The sequence below is a fragment of the Aphelocoma coerulescens genome, chromosome 12 (assembly GCF_041296385.1).
Source record: "Aphelocoma coerulescens isolate FSJ_1873_10779 chromosome 12, UR_Acoe_1.0, whole genome shotgun sequence".
NCBI lineage: Eukaryota > Metazoa > Chordata > Aves > Passeriformes > Corvidae > Aphelocoma > Aphelocoma coerulescens.
The window spans coordinates 6,447,641-6,472,602 of NC_091026.1; the positions used below are offsets into that span (position 1 = coordinate 6,447,641).

At 47.6% G+C, this 24,962-nt stretch overlaps 1 protein-coding gene and 1 long non-coding RNA gene across 11 annotated transcripts in view; both read right to left on the reverse strand.

Annotated features, from left to right (window-relative positions):
• Nucleotides 1-4,663: 4,663 nt before the first annotated feature.
• On the reverse strand, nt 4,664-13,268 carry LOC138117705 (uncharacterized). 2 transcript variants are annotated; one of them, XR_011154819.1, is made up of 4 exons: nt 12,620-13,268; nt 12,268-12,382; nt 11,586-11,673; nt 4,664-7,054 (listed from the first exon to the last, which is right to left on the reverse strand). It is a non-coding gene; the product is annotated as an uncharacterized lncRNA (long non-coding RNA). The 2 variants fall into 2 exon arrangements; XR_011154818.1 differs by lacking the exon at nt 12,620-13,268 and having other exon boundaries at nt 12,268-12,423.
• A 7,089-nt stretch (nt 13,269-20,357) lies between these two features.
• POC1A (POC1 centriolar protein A) overlaps nt 20,358-24,962 on the reverse strand; it is a 44,974-nt gene continuing 40,369 nt past the window's right edge. For all 9 annotated transcript variants that reach the window (XM_069028057.1, XM_069028060.1, XM_069028055.1 and 6 more), the window contains one exon: nt 20,358-20,636. In XM_069028057.1, the coding sequence (XP_068884158.1) occupies nt 20,538-20,636 (99 nt within the window). In that variant the 3' untranslated portion in view covers nt 20,358-20,537. The remainder of the gene's footprint in view (nt 20,637-24,962) is intronic.

Sequence of the window (24,962 nt, forward strand, 5' to 3'; positions counted from 1 at the left end):
CACCTTCTGCCCCAGTTTCCAAATCAAATGTTTTAATTTAAGGCTGGATGAATTATTTCAAGTGGGGGGAAAAAATGACAGGCAGAAACTGGAATTTCTCTGCCTTTTTCCAAAAACTAGCATGAACCATTTCTTTACTCTTTAAAGTTCTTAAGAGATTAACCAGAAAATTAAAAACATTTGGTCTTTTCATTACTTCTTCCATCTTTTCCTCCCATTTTTCTGCTGCGACAAAAAGCAAAAGAAGAAGAGACTATTGAAACCACTGAAAATCATTTACAAAAAGGAAGAAACTTTCATTTCTCAACTACAACACAAGCAAGATTTTTAGTCTTTTTTAGCATCTTCACTTTCTACCTTCTTACTCCTAGAATTTAGCAGAACAGGGAGATATCTTAAAAAGATTCAGGGGGAAAAAAAAGCTTGATTCCAGAGATTCTGGCTTCTCGTGCCCAAGAGAAGTTGCCAAAACTTACTGATACTTGAAGACAATATACTAGCACAGGAACAGTGATGGTGGTGGAAATAGCCAGGAATTGATTTGAAATTAATTTGGTTTGATGGTGTTTGTACTATTTTGTGTTCACTTTCATGCCATTGGGGTTCAGTAAGAGGCTGCAGCACAACCTTTTTGGGGCTCAAAACTCCCGACCAGAAACAGTAACATTTCTCCAGGCTGGGGACAGCAGCAAAGCCACACACAGCTGCTGTGAAGCTGCATGCCTGGGGTTTGCTCATTTGACTTCCAAACACAGTGCAATATGAGAATAAGCTTCCCCTGCCCAATTTCCACAACCAAGTCCAAGATAATCGTGGATCTCTTGACGGCAGCTCTGCCAGCAAGAGAGGATGCACTCAGGAACGGCTGGATCTGTCCTGAATGCTGGCAGTCAGCTGCCTGCAGTTTGTTCTGATGGCCAGGGGACACCAGCTTGGGAATGAGGTGTCCTTGCATGTCCCAGAGTGACAGAAAGAAAACATATCACATGAAGGTTGTGTGTAGCTCAACGTGCTTTAGAGGTGTTCTTTAAGGGGCCTACAAGCTCTTGCAAATCAAATGCACCTAAATACCAAACGGATTTCAACCTAATTCCAGAGGTAACACCACCTACTCACATGCCAAAGCAGGGAGCAGACGGCTTGCTAATTAACGTGTCTCCTTCATGAATATTGCACTTCCCGAGGAGGAATTTGGTGCTCAAGCAAGAGGCTGCTGAAATCGAGCCAAGCTGGGCTGAGCAGCGAGGATGCTTCGAAACTGCTGAGATCCCTCTGGCAGGGCTGGTGCTAAAGCCAGCCCCTGGTTTTCACACCCACTGGGTGAGTCAGTGGGTGCTACCCGGGTACCACCTCCAAAACACACTCAGCCCACAGCCACATCTTGGGGGACAGAGAGGTGCTGGCAGGGATGGGAAGGGGAAACACAAAACCACAGGATGTTTGTGGTCCTGAACCTCTGTGACATTTGACGATACCTTGGGCCTGACCTTTTTTAACTCACAACCAAACCCTTCCCTAGAACCTTCTGGGAGCTTCCTTGGGCTGCAATACCCACCCCTGCACTGCCCTAATTTCTGTCATATGCAGCCACCTGGGCAGTGTCCAACAGTCCCATCCACACACAGTTGTCACACAGCCCAGGGAAGGGCCAAGCACAGCCCCACACTGTGCTGGGAAAAGCCAGCTTTGCCAGCCTGATTGGAGCCAATTCAGGCAGGTTTCCCTTGGTCAGGGCTTTCAAGGCTCTCCCATGATGAGGTATTACCTTGGTCTCTATTTGTTTCCCCTGGCAGCCTCCTTTGATGTTACCCCATGAGACTGAGCAAGGAGACACCACAGAAACCTCATTGAGATACACATGGCATTTTCAGAATGCAGCAAGTTTCCTTGGTGTCCTCCCCACACCAGCATCCCCGCTCCCACTTCAGCACAGCTCAGGTGCCTGGTCCTCCAAAACCCACATGGTGCCTAAATCCTGTTGGTCTTGTGCATGGTTAGATACCGAAGTAGAAATTGCACTCCTAAGCCCCCCCAGGAATCTCACTTTACAAGTTGTACTTGAACTGGACAAGGAAAGCCAGGTCTGACCACATTAAAAGGGTTCCTGCTTTTTTAACCAAACTGCTGGAACTGCCGTGCTGGGGTCAAAGGACTCATCATTTCAGATCCCTGCAAACCCAGCTACTGTGTTGGCAATGCTGGAGAGCAACCAACCAACAGCCCCAACAACATCAACCAACACCAGCAACCTACCAACAGTCCTATCCTGGCCTCATTTGCAAGAGACTTCCAGAGGTACCAAATGGACCCCTTTGGACTACACCCCATCTCCAGAGGAGATCATCACTGGCCAAGCCAAGACAGTCCTGCCCAGCTCCTGCTCTTAAGAGATCAAATTCAAGGGCTGTGTGGGAGCTCTCCCCCCAGCGTGGCCGTTGGCATTCAGCCCATGACAAACAGCCATCCTAGCACCAGGCTCCAAGCTGAGACTGGATCCCACAGTGTTAAAGCTACTTCTGACAAAATACACAGCCCATGTTTATCACCCCATGGGACAAGGAGACTTCAGAGACCTGTGCTGTAGCCCTTTCTGGAGAACCACCCTTTAAATTTAGCTCCTACTACATGTGTGCATGAAATCTGCTTGGCAGAGCAAAAAAACATCCCAGAAAATTCACTCAATCTTTATTAGCATCTCCAGCATTGCACAAACAGCCTCCCTAGCCACTGGAAAGTCTGCCTTTACCCAGCCAAAATGTTTCTTTGCAAGTCATTTGAGCTCTTACCTCAGAAAACTCCTTTCCTGCCCGCACACACAGCGAAGGAGCTGTAATCTGACTTTATTATGGTCACACACGTGCTGTTGCCATGGAAATGGACATGATGCTACTGGGTCTGACTGCAGCACGACCAGGCACAGGCAGGGACCACAGCCAGGATCCTTGAGGCAGTGCTGCTGGAGAATCTCCCTTGGCCAACTTGCTAAAAAATCCTCCAACCAACAGCAGTAAAACCCCTCAGACCAGGAACGTTGGGGTCGCACCAATGGCAAGTACACCAGAGACCACTGGAGACCACTGGAGACCACTGGAGACCACTGGAGACCACTTGACACTTATGGTGGTAGCAATGCAGCTCCTGCTTTGTCACACAAAGTGTGCTTACCAACACACCTGCTCCATCAGCTCCACTGGAAAGTTACTAAGTCAAGAGAAAAACATCTCCAAATGTTTCTTGTTCTTCAGGTAACTATGCTCAAGGATTTGGTCTCTTCAGTCGTTTGGCCAGTCAAGTCAGCCCTGTGCAGGTGTGACATGGGCCACCACAAGAAGACAGAAAGTCCTGGCAGTGAAAAGCAGGACAGATCCCAGCCTGATGCACCCTCCTCAGACTTGAACCTGCAAGGTGCAGCCCCTCAGGAAAGTAACAGCAGCCTTGGTGATGGGGTTATTTCCACAGAGCCTGGAGGACAAGCTTAAGTTGCGATAATAACAGAGGCTGTAAATTCCTGGAGAAGCCATCCTCTCTTAAGAATGATGGAAACCATCATTGCCAGGGGAAGCAGAGTTTAAACCATGGCTTGCCAAGGGCTGCCTGCCAGGGAAGGATGGGTCTACACATGCCCCTGATTCTTCTAACCTCCTGGCATCCCTCACAATTGCTGCTGGAAACAGGAGATGCTTCCAGTTGGACACACAAAAGCTGTACTTATCTCCTCCTTCAGGTCTGTGCTCAAGTCCTGTGCTGGGCAGGGCTGGGGACAAGTCCAAATACAAGGCTCAGGCTGCGCCAAAAGGGACCACACTCAATCCTGCAGCAACCTGCCCCAGGGGGCAGGATGGAGGACAGCTGTCCTCAAGTCCTGTGAGTTTGGGACTTACCAGCATGTCAAGCAGAAAGGGCTCCATGTTCAAGGCCAGACTGCACAGGGGCTTTGAGGCAAGCTCATCTAGTGAAAGGTGTCCCTGCCCATGGCAAGGAGCTGGAACTCAATGATCTTTAAGGTCCATTCTAACCCAAACCATTCTATGGCCCTATGATGATGCAGATTGCAAAGGAAAGCAGAACAAAAACTTGATTCACTGAAGACAGAGAGAGGACAAAACTTCACCTGTCACATGTGGGACCTGATGAAGCAAAAATGCTCCTCTAAGGCCCAAGGAAAGGCATCACAGCACCAACCTGCCCACTGATGTCCAACTGCTCCATCACAGGGTGTGTGGGGAGTGCCAGCGCTCCAAACCCCTCAGCCTCGAGCAGCTATGGAAATGTCAGAGGTGCACCCAGGTTCAGCTCTTTGTGTGGGCAGGAGGGCTTTCAGCATCCTGCCATGCTGGAGCCAGCGTGAGCTATGTCCCAGGTTGGTGTTGGGAGGTAGGAGCCGTGGCAAAGGGAGATCCTACATCAAGCACATGGCTCTGTGCTGCACCTGGAGCTGCCAGCTCGCAAGGCTGAGCTCCCCACTCACAATTACACATCTGCCCCTTCCTCTGGCCCTTTCATCATCCCAGACATGCAATACCAACCAAACCTGGCAACAGTCTCTCATTTACCCTCCCAAGGGTTGAAAGAACCTGGCCAATATTTATAGCAGCAAATCAAGCCAGTAGTGCACTGGTTGTTTTGAGAAAAAAGAGCTGAGGCTTTTCTGAGTCCAGGATTATTTACTATTCATCAGTTTGGGTTCCAGCTTCCCCCATTCATTTTTATGTGTTGTTTTTCCTAAAATATGGATTTTAGTTTATAATGAGGTTTTACTTAAGGATTAAAAAGGAAGACACAGAAAGGCAAAACAGGAGAAAGGAAAAGAGGATAATAAAAAAAAGGCATTCTGTAAAAACAACAAAATTTTCAGTGAACAAAATTTACCCTCACAGAAACCAGCAAAGGCCAGGACATCAACCAAAGTGACAGTGCACATTTTTTATTAATTACTTTATATCAATTACTCAATAGATCAAGAACCCACTCTGGGAGGGCTGGAGCAGGCAGGAGGGGCAGGAAAAGGTACTTGGCTGATGCAAGGCTCCTGCTCAGAGCACCTTGCTCTCCTGTCAGCCACCTGGAGCACATCTGACACAGCCAGCTGACCACAGGGCCGTGAGAAAAGGATGGGATCTGCAACTGAGTTACCACATCTATTTTCTCCAGGGCTTGCCCAGGAGTGAGTCATGCCAAGAGGAGGCTTTGAGCAGGGTCTGGACCTGGGCAGATAAAAGCAGTGTTATTTGTGTGTGTTTGCTTGAATCAGCCAGAGAGGAAAGTGCACAACACATCAATTCTGTAAAATAAATACCGCACTGTAGAGGCTTACCCAGGAGAGATGTCCTGGGAAATGCTCTCCTTCATTCATCACCTGCCCAGGGAGGAGAAACCACAAAGCAAGAACCAGCCACGGCCAGGGGAGAGGTGCCAAGGCACAGGATGCCCTGTGCCCACCCAAGCGCTGTGAGGGTGGTTGGGGCAGACAGTGCCCAGAACTACACAGGGCTGGGAGTGAAATGATGGGATCAGATCTTTCTGAGATTGTTCCTCCTGGGTCTTTACCCTTTTCCATTAGAGAAAGGCACCCCAGAGCAGAACAAAACTCCTGTCTCGGAGGTGGAAGAAAAAGGGATGATCCCTTCCCCAGCACCAAAAGCAAGGCAGAACTGACTACGGTTACATCCCACTTGGCACGAGGCTGCAGTGGGCACACGGTCCCTTCCCCCTGCACCAGGGACCCAGTGCTGTGGGGTCAGGGTAAGAATTACCCACAGCTGCACAAGGACACTCACCTACAGTGCTGCCAAGCCCTGAATAGGGAGGGGAAACAACCAGGGGAGCTCTTTCCTGAGCAGAGTCTTTTGGGAGAGCCACCATAAGAGCTCTAATGCAGTCAGGCAGGCACTTCCCATTTCCCTGGTTACTCCAGCCATGAATGCTCTCTCCCCTGTGTTACAGGTATTCTCCACTGCTGCAGGATCATGTCAGGACAAGCTCTGCAGTCCCCAGGGCTTGAGCAAGTGCAAGTCAGACAGGCAGAGCCTGAGTGTGTCTCTTCCACTCCAAAAGGAGGGAGAGACAGCAAGAAGCACTTAAATGAGGAAAAACAAGTTCACAGAAGGGGTACTGCTTCATGGAACCAAATCCACCACAAAAATCCAAACCCAAACCCAATACCAGGATGTTGGTGGGAAGAAGGCTACAGAGCAGGCTTAGGATGGAAGACGAGGAAGAGGGAGAGAGCAGCACCTGCAGTAGAGACCATGGCTGGAAAGAGAAGAACCAGGCTCAGGAAGACACCAGGAAAGGCAAGAGACACCTCCACAGCAAGAAACAGATGGCCCAAATGACAGGCAGGTCCTTGCACGTCACGTCAGGCACCCTGGGTAAACATTCACTGCTGACATTTCACACCTACACAAGGCTGCATCATCACATCTCAACACCCAGAAGGGGAGACAACATCCTCACTGCACTTGTCCCCAGTGCCAGGGCCTCCAGCCCAGAGCTCCAGAATTAGACTTCAGGTCTGTTCCCTGGAGAGTCTAAACAGAAGGTCTGTGTGTGAGGGAAGGGAGTCCAGTTCAACTGGTTTGTTGCTCTGAAGAGCTGCTATGCCTGAGATATCTTTGCTCTGGAGGTCTCCAATTTATTTGGTCACTTTTCCCTTGCTGCTTGGTCCAGGGCAAGGATTTGCAAGGATTTTCCAGAGACACAAAAGTCCCTGAATTCTCCTTGATTTCCTCACCAACCCAAGGGTAACAGCAGCCTTCCAAGGATTGTGGTAAAGGGCCACATCACCTGGAAGGGGACACCACGAACATCAACAAGTCATTCTGTCATCCAAGGCCAGAGGGGAAACGTGCAGGTGTCACTAGCCAAGCAGGTAACATCACAGCAAGATCTTACCAAGCCAGGGTGTGTGATTTAGGGAGCCTTTTCCTTCCTGACATCTTAGAAATTAGCTCTGATGTCCTAATGCCTCGATCATTCAAGAGTTTATCTTCCCCCATCTTCACAAGCTTCAACACAGGACAAACTGAGCAGCTTCACTTGACTGAAAAAAATGCTGAATAAAACAAGATGAGTAGGATTTAGGAGCTGGGCAAAATGGATTCAGATCTTGCTGGAAGCAAGAGGAAGTTGCACTTGGATGCAATTCCAAGAGACTGCTTTGAGCACAGGGGAGCAGCAAAAATCTCAGCACTGCCCTGACCAAAGCCAGGCTAAATCTGTGAAAGGCTCAGAGGTAAAAGAAGTGACATTTTTCTGCAAACTTGCTATTCACCCGAATCTTTCACCCAACTTCACTCACAGCAAGTCAGTAGATGCTGGCTGGCAGCAAATGCCACCTTGCTGATGTTTCAGAATGACTCCCACTGAAGCGCTAAACTGACTCCCAAAATTTCCACCTTTGGTAAAGAAAATATTCCCCAATGCTACCCAATGAGAAGTCTATTATATTTCAATAATAGCAAGAAAATAATAACCACTTGTCCTTTGGAAGACTACAAACAACTAAGCAATAAGAAACAAGCAATTTCAAACAGGACAATAAATTTTCTCTCTATCATAAAAAAAAAAATTGTCTTTTTTTTCCCTCAAAGACCCCAGAGGTCTCTAAATGTGAATGAAAACCAGAAAATTGCTGCTTGATTCCTCCTCCATGACACAACTCTGAGTCTATGGAAACATCTATGGCATCTATGTAACAGAGAAAAGAAATCAGAATTACCTCTAAAAGAGCAATGAAGCTCCAAGTTCCTGATAACTGACTGTGGCCATTACCCCTTATACCTGCATTGCAAAATGGGTTTATGCTAAGGGCAATTAAACACCCCCCCCCCCCCAAAAAAACATTTTGATCAGATCTGAACTCTGCTGGAAAACAAAGGCACTTTTTATGGGAAAAGATTCACAGTTGTTTTTCCATCCACACATGTCAAAACTGGGGGGAAATTAGGAAAGACAACCAATCAGAGAATGGAATAGTGTAATTATTTCCACCAAGGTACTTGTCCATCCTTGCCCAGTGACTGTGTACCCTGGCAGGCTCACAACCCACCTGGACAGAGCGAAAGTTCTGTGTGTAGCACACACTTCAAACACTTCCTTAACACCTGCAACAGGTATGACACATTTCCAAGAGCTGTCAGCTCTACCCCAGCTCTCAAGCACCTCAAGGCAGTCAGCACTTCTTCTAGACCCACCTCAGTTCCTGATGGAGGGTACATAACCATGGCACACTCAGAACTGCTTCCAGTGACATCAGCTCCTTCAGCTTGGGAGCCAAGAAGGTGTTTTATTGACCTGGGTCATAAGATTTAATAACTGCTAGACCTCTGAAACAGCCCACACAAAATGAGCTTGTGCAGAAACGTTGGATGGGCTTTGGGAAGAGCAGATATCTGCCCTGGACTGAGGACATCCTTGCTGCAGTGAAACCCAGCTCCTTCAATGAGAGTTTACACCAGTTAAGTGTTTCCTAGCAGTGCAGACATTCTATTCCAGAAAACTGGGGTGAAGCTGGAGGGCCACACTCCCTTCACTTCATTCACCATATTTTCAGCTCCACAACACGAAACCTCACTCTCTAGGGCAGTACAGAGACCCGAGGCATGGGATCCAGGGGAAGCAAATAGTTGAAGTCAGCCAATGCAGAGGCTTTCCACAAGCAGCATGCAACCAAGACAAGTTATTGCAAGCTTCCCTTCATAGCCAGGCATCTGCTGCTCACCCAGCCACACCACAGCAACCACCTGGTAAACTCACTTCTACTCAAACCTGTAAGCTTTTGTTGCAGAAGGCACAACTGAGAGCATTTAGATAAGAGATGGCATTTAAGATATGAGAAGGTATGATAATCTCCTGATTATGCCTCCCATGCAGCCTAATCTGTCCCCACAATCTGCACAGAGACCACCAAAGCACTGTTCCCACACCGCTGGATGACCCACGGACCCCCAGGCAGGATCCAAGGAGCACTGGGTGATGAAGGGCAGATGAAGTGCACACAGCTTGGCCAACCTCATCTGCCTTTGATCTGCAGCTTATTGTCTTGGCGTGGTTTAGGGAGCTAATCCTCCCCTGCGGCTGGGAGAGGACACTGACCTCCCCAGCTTCCTTCAGCTGCACAGCCCCACACAGCGATGGGGTGGGGGGAACTGAGCTGCCTGGGGGTAGGTCAAGCTCACAAGCTCAGGGGAAGTGTTGAGCACACCCAAACGGTGTGGATTTTGTCTGAAATCCTTCTTCTCCTCAGCAGCCAGCCTAAGCAGCGGGAGCCTCATCTCCTGGGTCCTCCCCCTGCCTGTTGCAGCAGCATCTCCTCGTGTCCCAAGCCACCCCGGGCAATGGTGAAAGTGCGGGTGTCACCCCAAATGCATTAGAGAAAGATGTAACACTGCCTGAGCAACCCACTTTGTGCAATGCAGGTGTAATACAACCCACCAGGGCAGATCCCATCCAGCACAGGCTTATCTCATCAGCACAAGCTCCGTGGGTCAGGCTTGAGAGGTGATTTCACACTGCACATTATCAGGAACACGCCATGCATGGCACTTGCTGGACAACAGGAGATGCTTTCTTTTGCACTGTACAAGCCAGGTCACCAAGCCACACAGCACTGATGGCAGAGGACCTCACTGCCTGCCCCTGCTTGGAATGGCAGATTCCCACCAGCCTTGGCTGATCATAGCAATGGGAGAGCAGTGAGAGGCTGGGAAGGGAAATTTAAGTTTGTGATTTGCATGTGAAGCCCACCACCAGGGAAACCAGTCTCAAAGTGGTGGCAATAGCCTGTTCCACACCTGATTCTTGAGGAAAGATATGGTTGTCAGGAACTGCAAATCCTATTAGGAAATTCTGAGCATATTCAGGGTGAGCCAAGAAAATGGACTTGAAGCAGGGACACACTCCTGGTCACTCAGGCACAACACGATAGGGAGAAAGGCCTTTTATCAGGAGATGCAGTCTGCAGGGAAGAAAAAAGGAGAGAGGGATGCCTCCCTTCTCAGAGGTCTCCAGTGAACCTAACAAGCAGGAACCTAACCCTCAGGAGATAAAGAGAAAGAAGTAAGACACAAAATCCTAGTGTAGAAACCAGCCTGTGAAGAGTCAGCAAGGGAGGAGGTTTGGTGTGGGAGACAAGAAAGCCTCTTGAGAAAGAGCTGGAGAGATGAGCTGTGAGATGCACAGGAAATGAAACAGCACCCAGAGCCCTGCACCTGGGTTGTCACCCAACCAAACACATTTCAACACAGCCATGAGCCATTTCCTCACAGACACTGGTGAGGGATGCAGGCAACTGTGAGGACCTGTCTTTAGGATGCTGTTCTGCAATCTCCAGATAGACTGGTTCACCCTCAGCAGCCCCTGTTTTGACTGACATTTCCACCTCCTGGACTGTAACAACAGAGGAGAGGGGAGAACATCACCGCAGTGGGGTTTCTTGCAGCATTTCACACCAGCATGTCTTTCATCAGGAACTCTGGTACCACTTAGCTTTGACTTCCACACTTCCTTTGGTACCACTTAGCTTTGACTTCCTTTCATAGAAATATTATCCCTATCTATGGAGAAACAGGCCTCTCAAGGTCTCCAGGGCCGACTCACCAGCTCCAGCTCAGGACAGGGAGTCCAGAGCCAAACCAAACTTTCGCTGCAACACCACATCCCTATCCAGCACCCAAACTCTGGGGCACCTTCCAGTAGGCAAAGCCACAAGTGTCCCATGGGACGGCCAAAAGAAACAGAAACACAGGTGCTGATCTTGGCACAGCCACTACAGCTGCAAAGCTGAGCTGCACACGGGCTGCAACAGCCAGCTGAGACAGTGGCAGAACAGCTGGATGCTCCAGCCACGCTGTACTCCCACTGCCAGCAGCACCCAGCCAGCTTCAGCCACACCTGCCTCGCCATGGCCCAGCCGGATGTCACAGCACAACCACCTGCAGGCAAGTGCCACGGTCTGACACAAGTCACTCCACCTTCCAGTGAGTCAGGATCCCTGTCCACAAAGAGTGGTCAGCATATGACCTCTCCTATCTCACAGGTCTCCAGCAAAGATCCCAAGGATGCCTTTGCCATGCTGGGATTACAAGACATGTCATCTGTGTGACAGCCTCCATCAGACAGGAGAGCAGGGAAACCTTCCAGCAGGGGTGCAGTGGGGCTCCAGGAAGGATTATCAGCTGGAGAAAAGGACTGTTTCCAGCACAGTCCCAGACTCCTGGATGTAGTTTGACTCACACACATACCAGCACACACAAGTGGTGCGTGTTTTTTCCTCCAGCCCTGTGCTGTCTCACAGCACGGGCCCTGAAATCCTTTTGAAAGGGGCTTTGAAAAACCCTCCAACCAGCACCTCAGCTGTGGGGCCTGCAGAAGCCCGTGGCTGCCAGGGTGTGATGAGAAACACGGTGCACACAGTTCTCAGTCAGGCCAGGCTTCTTGAGAGGCTACAGGAAAGCAAAAGCAAACAAAAACCAGAGTAGACCCATAGCCCCTGCTGAGCTTTTCAGGGGGCTGCAGCCATATTTTTCCTCTTAAATTTTTCCATTGCTTTCCTTAGCATTCCTGACATGTTTTCCTGGCTTTACCTGGCTGTCATGCTAGAGGGTGATGAGAGGTTTCCAAGGGCATATCATCACTCTGAGCCAGAGTCTATAGCATCTGATGGACTCATCCCTGCATGAGAACAAAGACCACAAAATTAAACACAACCCCACACAAAGCCCCCTGGAAAAACCATCTTCCACAGTTTGCACCAGCCCATCTGTTTTTCAGATGTGACAGGACCCATTTGACCACCAGCTGCAGGGACTACATGCAACATATCCTCCAAGGTCACAAGGCAGCTTTATATCCAGCCAGGATGAAAATTCAAGCAAAGAAAAGCCTTAGGAAAAAGGAAAAACAGCATTGTGACTGAGAGGAAAGGAAGCATTAGAGCCTCTCCAGCACAACAGTCCTGTAAATGATTGCAAAGATGCTGTGTTGAGTCAAGAACAATTTCACTGCTGTGTCTCTGCACCCATGTGTTTTGCATTTGGACACCTCATCAGAGCTGATAACCTTGGAAGGGGTCTCCTGAGCCATCTGGCCCCAACCCCAGCTCTGAGCAATCTTCACGTTGGTACCTGATCTCCCCCCCACAGTGAGGCAAAGCTCCCAGGCAGCCAGCTGGGACTTCACTACTCAATCTGTGCAACTGGGAAGGCAGAGGGTTAAATCCCTTCCAAAACCCCTTTTGTTCAGCCCCAGGGGCTCGTTTTAACTAACCTCAGGGATTTCAGTGGAGTTATTAGTCAAAGTGGTGCAGATAGATGTGGATGGATTATAGCAGCACTGCTAAGTTTGCCAAGGAACTGACTTCAGATGAACTGATGCAAATGTTCTTAAGAACAATTTCCATGCAGCAAGTGAGCAACAGCAAGAAAGGAAAATACCTTAATTAAAATAGTTAAATCACATAAAGTTTCTCACTGGATGAAAACAAAGATTGCTTAGCAGGAAAAAGGCAAAGAGATCCTAAGAAGAGGAGTGGCCAACACAGGATAGTTCTGCACATTCCAAAAGCCACAGCTCATCAAAAGCCCTGGGGTGCTTCATGTCTTGGGGAAAGCAGAAATACCTGGGAAGGAGGTGGAGCCAGATCCAGCATCTCCCTGGTGGGCAGGAAAGTCTCACCGGTCTGTGCAGGCAGGAGGGTTTCAGGAGGATGGAGGCAGGTTACTGGTTGCCACAGGAGAGGTAAGTATGCCACACATCAGGAATAAAGCTCAGTCACTGACAAATCCTGCACTCTGGCTGCAGAGGCTGGGGGAAGATACTTGCAGTGAGCGGCATTTGGTCCAGGGTGGTGGGAAGCTGAGGAAGCATAGCAAGGGGACCCAGGACATTAAATAAATTCTGGGATAAGAATCAGTCATGCTTTTAAAGAGGTTTCTGCCAAGGCCACAGCATCCACTTTTTCCTGGGCTTGGTGGCTGCACTGCCTTGCCACTCACTGCAGACAGACAGACACACTGGCTCCAACCATGGTGCCAGAGTCACAGTCCCTTTGTCACTCACAGCCTTGAGCTCCCTGAACATCTCAGATACCACAGGGCCCATTTCACGTCAGTCTTGAAGACAGGGAAAGCCTTTTCCAGTGTCTGCTGGAGATCCACCATTTGGTATTTCAGCACCTCTCCACCTCCAGCAACTTCTTGCAGAGCCTGGGCTCCCAGGACAGGGCCAGAGCAGCTTGCTGCAGGATGAGTGGCATCTGATCCCGCAGCTCTTTGATCCAGACTGTGAACTGCTGGGGTGGATTAAGGAAAGAGGACTTCAGCTGACCTTCATTAACTTTCTGCTGCTCCTTTCCCAACTTGTAAATTAGCAAGTATTTGCATCCAAAAGGCAGGTGAGCCAACCCACTGGGGCCAGGGCAGAGGCACATGCAGAATGGGGCAAAGGGGCTTCTCATTTAAGTGAGGGGATAAACAGAATCTGCTTTCCTGTCTACCGGGCCAGGCTGGAAAACCCAGGTAACACAGATGCAACCTGGCTTTCTCCTCTCCTCTGGTGCCATAATGGAGCCTGGCACAGGACTGGCCAGATGACCACGTGAGATTTCAAAGCTGCCTCCCAACTTCAATAGGTGGGAGAACAGGAAGGAAAACAGCCCCTCAATCACCACACCAATTTTCATTGCCATTAAAGATAATCATCTCTGCTCTCTTTCATCTTCACCTCTCCTGTGAGAGCTGGCAATGAAGGCAGCACACAGTGATGAGAGGTAGAGTGGGGGAATTGCAGCAAAGAACATAACCTCCAAAATGCTCTGCCCAGCCACAGGCAGGGAGCACAGGGAAACAGGGAAACCAACAGGCCCATTGCTATCCAAGGGTGGGAAAAGGGAGCAGACACAGAAACTTGCTCAGCTTTGTTTCTTGCCCTCACCACAGCTGCAATGTCTCCAGAGCACTCTGAGCCTGCTCAACAGCACCAACAGCCCCTCTTAAAGGTATCCTAAGAATTTTGAACATACTCTGCAGCACAGAGCCTGGACCACGCCTCCCATCTCCCACCTGGGCTGGCGAATTTAGAACACTGATCCTGTGGCCCACCCTTATATCTGGCCCTGATTCACTGTGTGACCTGCAGGTACTCAGGCAAGAATTTCTGCTTCTGCCCCCATCACCTGGGCTGCTGTCAAGGTGTTTTCCTGGACAATCCTCTTCTCTCCAGCAAAGACACCGGGCTGATGGGAAAGGCCATGCCAGCGGGCAGGTTTTCACTTTCTCCTCAGCACACCTTGCGCTCCAGACACTTTGTGGTAAGTGTTCCTTTTTAAGATCTATTGATTTAATAAATAATAGAGTAAAAGAAAGAAACACATCACACAAATACACAGGTCAAATAATCTCTCCCTTAGGAAACAAACAGGAGCTACAAAGAAAAAAATAGCCCAGCAGGCGAGCATTGATCTTTAAGCAGGAGATCAAGTGGCATTAGAGTTATTTGTTAATTAACTTAACAGCACATAGATAGGGCCATATTCAAACAGGTCACCTTGCAGGTCTTGCTCCACAAACAGGAGTCTTGAAGCCTGTCTTTCTCACTCCAGGAGTACTCAGCAATTTCTGCAATATCACAGCTAGCTCTGCCTTGGTTCTACTGACTGATGTCCACAAGGGACAAGTGCCAAAAGCCAAAATCTTCATCCCTAACCCCTGGAAAAAGCTCCTGGCCTAGGGAACCCAACATGGAATGAGAAACTTTTCCAGCCACAGGTCTGCATCAGAAGACTCTGGCACAGAAATCAACACCTACTGCTCACAGGATAAAAAGAACAATGTCTTCTGAAGAAACCACAGCCTAGCAGAACAAAAGGAAAAGGATATTCCTGGGCTTTCACAGGATGAAAACCATCTCAGTTAACCCTGGTTAGCACAAGGCACCTGCTTCAGCACACGGGCCAAGTGTAACAGGAGACAGGCACAGCCTTTGTGGCATCTACACGTGGCAGAGTGGATTCACACAAGGGGAAAAGCAATGACCCCCTCAGCCCCTGCCCATACCATGCTGCCAGCAGGATCTCCTGGTGCCCAGCACACTCCAAGTGCTCATTTCAGCTGAAACACGCAGAAGTCCTTCCTCCAGTTGGAAGATCTGCACACCAAAGCTCAGCTCTGGCTGTGAAAACGTGAGGAGGGAATCATTGCCAAGAGCAGCCACCCCAGAGGGAAGCGAGGCCATGCAGGAGCTCCATCCAGGCAGCTGCTTAGCTTAACCCTTTCAGTCACCAGCTGCAAGAACAGCTACCACCAGTGGCACATGCTCCACACAGCCACAAGCTCTTGGAGTAAGCAGGATCAGCCTCAGTAGCATTCCCCACCGGCGATTTGCAGAAAAATCCTTGTGCCACGCACTGTATCCTCAGCTTGCCTGGTCTCTGGAAGGCAGCAGTGAGTTATTGGCTGCATGGAAGGTGCCTGCAGGGAGCAGAAACAGCAAGGGAGAACAGAGGTGACAGGTTTTTGGCACTGGGTCACAGCACTGATTCAAGCCTAGCATTTTTGTGACAACAGAATGGTGCGTTTCCAGCTGTATTTCATTATCAGGGAGGGAGGGCTGGAGTGAGTATAAAGAAATCTAAAGGTGGTCATTGGGGAAAAACTTCCTTGCAGATGGCAAATTCCTGGCGTCGAGCAGTGGTCACCTGGCCTATCTCAGCTGCAGCTAAGCAGACAATGACCTGCTGCTGGAACATGCCCAGGTGTTCATGATGCTCATCCCCCACCAGAATCCACCCCACAGCACCCTCTCCCAGCTTGCTGGTTTAAGCATGTACCCTGCCTTTGCTCAGCAGTGATACCAGAAAACTTCAAACTCCACCCGAGGCGACAGCCACCACTTGTGCAGTGCAACACAAAGGCTCTCAGCACCCCTTCACCAGCAGCACTGGCTGCTGTGCTGCAAGGAGACAGGGAGAAGGTAAGGGATGCCAGAGACCTGTGCCCTGGAAGCCCATCACTCTTCACCGACACCCCACATTCAAATCTCTGACGAGCTCTTCTTTCATGGAACCCGTACCTCGACAGAGGAAGTAATTTACAGACGTCTCCCCTGACAAGGAGAACAGGGGGACTGAAGAGTGATGTCTGCCTGCAGTGACAGTTCTGTTGCAGAGCTACAAATAGATCCCAGCTTTCCCTGAGACACACGTAAAACTTCCTACAGCACACTAAATCCAGGTCAAATACGCAGAGGAGTATCAGTAAGAGAATCTTCTTTCCCAGCTTATTTCCTTTCCAAAACTACAGGTCCAGCCACTTGAGAAGCACTTGCAGACCAACCGTTTGCAAAAGCAAGAGAAGAAACACAGCCCTGCTCTCACGTCAGAGTGACAAACCTTTGTAAAACGATTCGCTTCCCTCCCCTCCCACTCCCTCGCGTTTCAAAAAACATTTCGTTCAAAAGCAGCTCTTTAAAGAGGTTATATAATAAGGGATTTGTACCATGAGGCTGGCTAGTTTTAGCCCAGCTACTTAGATCATAGTTGGATTTTATTTCCTAGTTAGCTGGTGGACTCATGTCCAGTGACGAGCCTGTGGGCACAGGATGCTCCTGGCCATTGCACTTCCTGGCCAGGAGAGTCAGTACCACAGTGCTCTGCTGTTTCTGCCTATTCAGTAACGAGCTCTGCTGTCACATCTGTCCAATTCCAGCTCCCAGACAGGAAGGAAAGTGGGCAGTGCTTGAAGATTCTTACTTTTTCACAGATCACGGTCATGTTTAACATGCTCCATACTCACAGCAGCCAAAAAGCCATTTGCAGCAGCACCGGGCTCCCCAGGGGCCAATCTCGGCACAAAGAACCCTTGCTGAAAGTTTAGTGAGGTCATATGTCTGGCAAATGTAATGGCAACAAATTAAACTACTTTTTTAAGAACTTGGCTTCCACCCTGCTTTGGAAATCCAAAACAAAATCCTTAACTCTTCATAGCCTCCCCCTGCACAGAGCTCACCACAAGAGGTTTCCAAGGCAGGATTTGTCCTCAAGCAGCGCAGAGGCCATGTCAGCCCAAGGACAAACCACAGGCTGCTCCTCACTTGGCTGCTCCACTGCTCCCCGAGTTAACAGCTTCACAAATGGGACACTGCAGATGTGCCCACATTTAAAAAAAAAAAGGTCATGAGTGTAAAAATGAAAGTGGGCTCAACTCACACTAGAGGCTATTCTCTCTTCAGCACTCAAAAACTGTGGTGCTCAGTGGATAAAGAAAGCATGGAGCCTCAGGACAAGACAGGCAATAGGAATTGGGCTCCTCAAGATTTTTTTTTTTTGAGGTTGTTGCTCAATCTTTAAGCACAAGGATTAAAATGTAAATCTTGTCTTTTCCAAGCCTTGCCTGCCTCTCAAGCAATAGCCAGCCTTCAGAAGTCCTACTCCAGGTAAGAGGGTTGTAAGGGGGAAAATGAAGTTGCTGAGATTTAGGACAAAGAAGGTAGATAACACTGTCAGAATATTTTCAGATTACCTTTCTTGCCACCTAAATCACACAGAGGTTGTTAGATTCCCTCTCCTCCTGACTCTCCACACCCATGCACCCACCCTGGGGTACCTCTACAACAAAAACATGGGACAAGAAGTAAAGTCCAGAAAAGCAATTTTCCCAATCTGCTGCTTTTGGTGGGATTAGAGTTAATTTTTTTCCTAGTAGCTCCTATGGGGCTGTTTCAGATTTGTGCTGGTAACAGAGTCAATAATTCAGGGATGCTTTAGTTGCTGCTGAGCAGTGCTTACACAGAGTCAAGGCCTTTTCTGCTTCTCACCCCACCCCAAGAGAGGAGGCTGGGGGACAAGGAGTTGGGAGGGGACAACCAGGAGAGCTGAGCCTGACTGATCCAAGGGATATCCCAGACCTCATGGCATCATGCTCAGCATATAAAGCTGGAGAAAGAAGGATAAAGGGGGGACAATCAGAGTGATGGCATTTGTCTTCCCAAGTCATCACTACAGGTGACAGAGCCCTGCTGTCCTGGGGATGGCTGAACACCTGCCTGCCCATGGGAAGTGGTAAATGAATTCCACATTTTACTTTACCTGATCAACTGTCTTTATCTCAGCCCATAAGTTTTCTCACTTTTACTTTTCTGATTCTCTTCCCCATCCCACTTGGGGTGAGTGACTGAGGGACTGTGTGGGGATTAGATGCCAAATGGGGTTAAAACACAACACCCTACATCCCACTTGTCCTCAGCACTTGAGCACTTCATCTGTTTTAGAGGCACAATTACATCTTTCAAATGGATTCACTCAGAACATCTGAAAAGAAAAACCATCTGTATCAAACATGCACAAATGTGGACACCTGTAAGCATACATCATATGTGTCAATTGTACTGCCATCCTGTCTAAAAAACTACACACAGATTGCTTCTGTGGTCTCCAAGACATTAGAAACTACACATTAAAAGGATGAAAAGGCTATTTTTAAAGTAAACCCCAGAATCACAGAATATTCTGAGTTGGAAGGGACTCACAAGGACCACTGAATTCATCTCTTAAGTGAATGGCCCATACAGGAATCAAATCCACAACCTTGGCATTATTAGCACCATGCTCTGACCAACTAAGTTTAAAAAATGCTGTTGGAATGCTTAAATTTTCCCCTCCACACCCCAGTCCCAAAGGCCAGTCCACAACACTGAGGATCAAGTGGAAAGTTTAGGCTCTTGCAACTGATTTTTGTCATCACTTCAGTGGCAGATCAGGGCAGGAACAGCCTTTTTCTAACAGCAAATTGGCCACAGTACCTTTGAGTCCCCTCCTCCCCACCCATCTGCATCACCACACAAGCTCATTTCAATAAAAATGATGTCAGTCTCTCAGCAAAAAGCCACTGAAAGCTTAGAGCAAGAGCACAGAATATCACCACTGAATTGATTCCATTAAGGGAAAGTAATGATTTATCAGACTCAGAGCCTGGAAACACAAAACAAAGTCTGTGGCAGAGAGAAACTCATCATCAACCAAGCATGGAAATAAGAAAGCTCTCAGCCTCCCACAAATAAAGGAGTGAAATACTGTGATCATGCCAGCAAGGGGTTCTTAGAGATGTACAAAGAACCAGGAGGGAAGGAGACCAGAAGCTTCTTAGTGCTGGCAGGAAAACACGAGCAGCTCCCGCCAGGTGGGATGAGGAGCATTAACACCCCCAAGGTGCTGTCCCAGCCAATACAGCCTGAAACAAAACAGGTGCAACACCAAAAACCATCCCAAAGCCAAACCCACACGGCCTGGCCTTAAAACCAGCTAAACCCCATGTGAAGTAAGGATGCCAGCCCATCCTCAGGCAAGCATCCAGAGTGCCACAATACATGTGGAGATGGAGGCCCTGGAAGCTGTGCAAGGCTGGCAGGTGCTGGTGGCACGAGGTACCACCAAGGGCAGGGACTGAAGCAGCCTGCAGAGGTCAGACAGACAGTGGTGGGGAGGGTTACATTAACCCTGAGGTGCTCAAGTTCCTGCAGCTAATTTCTCCAGGAATGTGGGTCAGAGTTTATTGCAAGAAAAGAGACCTCCAGTATGTGTTAGCAGAAGAGGTGTTGGAAACAGGATCTCCCAGAAGTCCAAATTCTTGTGCAGCTACATACTGAACACCTGCTCAAGCCCCAAAAAAGTCAGGAGGAGCAATGAGGGGAGAGGAGGGTGCCAGTGATGAGTTACTCAACTGTGAAAACATCTGCAAAACGACTGAAAATTAAAGGCAGTCCAGTATGAGAAGAAGGGAGTTCCATGATGGAGAAAACATTGCATTGCTTAGTTGCCTTCCTCTCCCTTTGTCCTGTCTTTAATTTAAGAAGCAAAGATGAAGTAAAATCCCCTTGGAAATCACCCTGCATCTGACACACTGGGGCCTTTGTTCCAGCCCCAATAATTTGTTTTTCCTATACTGCACACGGGAGCATGCTTAAATGTGTTGGATTTAATCACCTCTGCACAAATATGATCCAGGATCTCAACTGCTGTGTCAGATTTGCCATGTGAGACTCAGCTAAGACAAACCCTTCCAGGTGTCAGTTGCACAAGACCTCACCTGCTCGATGTGGTCCTAGACCAGAGGTGAAATACCACTGCCCCAAAGATCCTGAGAGCACTTTGCTTCTCACCTACAGCCAGCACACACCTCAGCAACAAGCCTAATACAGCCTGGGCCAGGCATCTGGCAACTCCAAGATGCTTACACACTTTAAAACTAACTTAGCAGGACCAGAGACAGGAAAGATGTGACCTTCCTGGTTAGTACTCAGTCCACATGCTGGCTGCTGTACCTCTGGAAAGCACAAGAGATCACAATTGTTACCCACACTTACAAATAAAATATTGCTTTTATTTTAGTGAAGTAACAAAGTTATTTACAGATACATTAACTATACATTCCAATTGAAAAATAGATTATGCTCAAAATTGTTAAAGCAAGTCACACACAGTCTGTTAGGAACACAAACAACCTCAAACCTCCCAATGCCTTCAGCTCCTGTCTGATCTCAGGAAATCAGTTCGTTTTGTTCTGAATGATTTTCTGCTGATTCTCAAGACATTCCTTCAGCTTGTCTTCAGTGAGCGTCAGTCTCTGCTCCAGGATGGAAACTGTCTGCAAAACAAAGTGAAAGCTGCTGTTGAGCTGCTCACAAAATACTGCACACTGTACTCTCAGTGCCCAACAAGATGCTAAATTCACAGGAATATTTCGAGGTATTTCACGGCTGGAACTCCAGTGTCAGCATTTTAGCAGGGCAGAGCCCCACATGACTTCAGAGGGGAGCAGTAAAAGATGGTGGGCACAAGTTCTCCTGCAGACAACACCAAGCACCCGTTTCAGCACTCGTGCTTTCAGACTGGGCTCTGCATTTCCTTTCCTGGACAAGTTCATGAGGCAGACACTGGAGAGCCACCAGACATTTCTGCTAATGAGACACACAGATTTTAACCAGTTTTGCTCAGTTATGGCTCTGAATTTACCCCTTTGCTTCCAGCTGTTTCCTCCCCTCCCTCAACATCATGGGTCTGTTGTAATTAAAAAATTCAAAACTTGCTGGACAAGCACCATGAAAGGCAAGAAAACCTTCCCAGCCTAAGACAATGCAGCAGATGGAGGGGAAAAACTCCAAGTGGCATTATCTACCTCAACATAATGCCTGCATTTCTTTGTGTAATCCAGTTACCCTGCAAAAGATTGTTCTCTTTCTCCTCGAGCTGAAGTCATCATGTACAGGATGCACAGGAAGAACATTTTAACCACGTGGCAATAAAAGCTTCTGCTGAAAACCTTTTATTGATCACTCCAAGATAATCAAGGGCCCCAGCTATGCACAACCACTTTCAGCTTCCAGAGACACCAGAACGGCTGATAATGGGTGGTGATGATTTAATGCTTTAATATCCATAAACTTATCAGCAATGATCAATAGCTTCACATTTTGGGCATTTTTACTGCATAAATAACATCCTCTGCTAAAAACAAAGGATGTTCAGAACTTTGGACTTTAATAAAGTAATTCAAATAAACTTGGACAACCGCTGTTTGTATAGCAGTTATACATAGAAAGCCTTTTAATAGCGCATTTCGTAAGCACATCTCTAAGTGCCTGACAAAAGCAAGCAGGTCTCATTATCCCCATTTTACAGCTGGGGAAACGAAAGCACAAAGAGAGGAAATAGCTTGGCTAAGGCCACTTGAGACTAAGAAAAGTCTGCTGTAAAATGATTTGGGGAATAAGACAAGTCATGGGGGAGAAGAGAAAACAGACATAGTAAAAACAACAGCGGGCACTAAGGCAAAGCCATCTTGCAAGACTCTGCATCAAAGAATTCAGGAAGGGCTGGAGGTTGTCCAGTGCATCATAATGCACGCTTTTTTCCTCCCTAAACAGAGCTCAAAGCTTATTTCTAATATATTTCTTATTTCTGACCTGTGACAAGGCAGAAGAGTCCTGCTGCAGCAATAGAAAGCTTCACCTAAAAGAATAAACCCTGCTTTATCCAAATATTCCGTGGGCTACAGCACCAGCTGCATTTAAGTTTTTTCCTCCTCTATTTCCATTCCTTTGAGGCACAGGAATTGCAGCAACACAGAGAACCAGAAGAAACATTGTGGAGCCAGCAGGTAACATCCCAGGTGCCCCAGAGCCAGCAGGCGCCCTCCCATCTATTCAAAGGAGAGAAGACTTAATCTTTTTCACATCCAGCCATGCCATTGCCTAGTGACTGTCTTGGAAACCAGGAATAAAGCTACCAAGGGCAGAACACAGCAGGCTGAATGTCTACCAGGGGTTTACAGCAAACATCTTATCCTTCAAGCAACCAGAGAATGAAAGCCAGTAGGGATCCTGGCTTTTCTGTTTAAAAAATGAACTAGTAACTCACCGCTCCATTAAAAAGAGGGAGAATGAAACATTGCATCAAATTTCCTTTAGACAGATAATCAGCTGAATGAATGTCCCAGTCACACTGCCCTGCCAGAAGCAATGCCCAGATCACTCGTGGTTCCTCTGTTCCATGATTTACTGCCACCATGATCCCATCAATAGGAGTTACTGCTACACACGGCACCATGAGACACAAGTAAAGCAGACTTCACTAAGTGTTGAATTTGTGAGAAAGCTGTAAGGAAAATGTTTATTGGAATGGAAATTGCATGTTAAGTATCCGCAGAAAACTTGCAGTTAAGTATTTTTTGGAAACTAAAAGTGGAAAGTAGCAGTCAGAAATGAAATTCAGGAAGTCCAAAGTAGGAATCAATGACTACAGTCCATTTAGACTTGAATATATGATGAATATAAATAGACAGGGCATCTGACATCTCAGGAAGGTAAGGGTAAGCACAAATACTGCCCAGCTGCTATAAGTGCTATATTGTAACTTGCACAGAAAAGCTCCTTTATTAGCAGCTGAAAGTTTTACAATATTTCCAAGTTGCTATTTATAAAGCAAGTCCTTCTCAGGAGGCAAATGAAACTGCACCTATTCAACTCCTGCATGCTTTTGCTATGGCTTCTCAAAGATAACAAACCAGCAGTTAAGCCAAAGGCACTGTTAGCCAGATTCAGTGAAGATTCACTAGAACCAGGTTTGGACTCTGTGGCAGGATCTGGGCTTCCTGGTGTGTCAGGAATACAGTACATGTCTCCATTAGGCACCAGGGAGTAAATGCTGGATAATTTATTAAAGTCCTGGCTCAAATTGGCAGAAGGGTAACAGTTTAGGCTTAAACGAGAAAAAAAACCAAACTATTTTTTAAGGAATATTTCTGACATTACAGTAATATATTGAGCATTACTATGGGCACCAGAATAGAATACAGGAATTTTTCACAGAAAACTTAAATCACTTCTACCAACACTTCCTGCAACATTTGTCTTCATTTATCTTCAAAGACTCAGCACTGAAAAAACCCACTCTTCTCTTTGGAAACATTAAAGAGAAACTATGGAGAAATAAAAAGTTGCCTCCTATTTACTTATAAGTTCAGGGGAATATTCATTCCCATTCTCCCCCAGGACACCTAAAATAAGGCACCCAGTAGTCACGCTTGCTTACCTGATGACAAGCCCCTTATCCCATTCCTCCATGTTATTTTTACTCCCTCAACCCAAATAACAGTGATTTGGGATGCTGTTCCAAGATGCTTTCATCGGTATCTTTTCCTTAGTCCCTCTTAAACATGTTTGATTAAGCAGCAGAAATAGTTTAAAAACCACTGGCCTCAGGGCTGAAGCTTCTGCAGCAGCCCTGGAGGGGCTTTTGAGGAGGACAGATAAGGGGAACCAGGTGCTAATTGAATGCTGAAAGAAACCAGTTCTACCAGCACCAAAGGAAACCTGAACAGCAGAGAGCAGAGCAAGGGAGCAGAGGTTGCCAGCAAGCCTCTGGAGCAGCCAGGGAGCCCCTGCCAGGAGAGATGCAGCCAGCCAGATGGCTGCTATTAGCTAAAGCAGGACTTAACCTGGAGCAGGGGGCAAGGCAGGCAAGGGGACAGCAGGGTGGAGTAACTAATGCTCAGCTCACCCCACTAAGGGACACACTGCAAGGCCAAAGGTGCAGCACAGGGCCTTTCCAGCATGCAGTCACAGTGGCTCCGAGTTAGCCATGCAATAGCACAGGGGACAGGGAACTGCCTGACTGACCACCAGTAATCAGGGAACCGCCCCAAAAAGTATGGACAGGGCAGTTCCTCAGATCAAGTAACAACAGCTTGGCTGAACCTACAAGGGATACAATCCTGCACAGTGACTGTGCCATCGATGTGCTCTTGGCTCTGTGCAGAAAAAATAGGACATTTGCACTTCTATTCTTGTTTATTCATAGCAGAAAATCCCTCTCTCCATTGATCTCAAAGGAGGCCGAAGTAGTTTTCTAGCTTTACTTAAAAAGATCCTCAAATGTTTGCTCCACTGGTTTTTCTAAGCATATGCTAAAAGATTTTGCAGAGCACTAACATATCAAACAGCTCAAGAAAAAACATTACTTCTGCCTCCTCAGATTTTTCTTTCCTATCTGACATCTTAATTTATGAAGACAGCATTTTCTTTTCAATTTATATAGAAAGTTCACCCACAATGAACACACAAAAAAATGCAGAAGTTTGTAAGTTTCTGTACCCACAGTTTCTCCACTCCACTGTGTGGGTCAAGGAAGAATTTAGGGATTTATGGTTTTTAAGAGGTCCATTGAAGACTACAGATGGCCCATGGATTTACAGAATGACACTTGTCAAGTTTGACCTGGAGTTGCAGGCTTAAGAGCTCTGCCCTCTGTAACAAGCATGGCCAGTGCTGGTGTATTTTCAAAGATGCCCTGCTGTAACTTCTTATGGTTTTCCCTAAAAGCAGCAATTTCAGAGCCCACTTTATTCCCAAACATGGCCAAGATATACAAATAAACTGCATCATAAAAATGCTGCCTTAGCATCCAGGTGGTA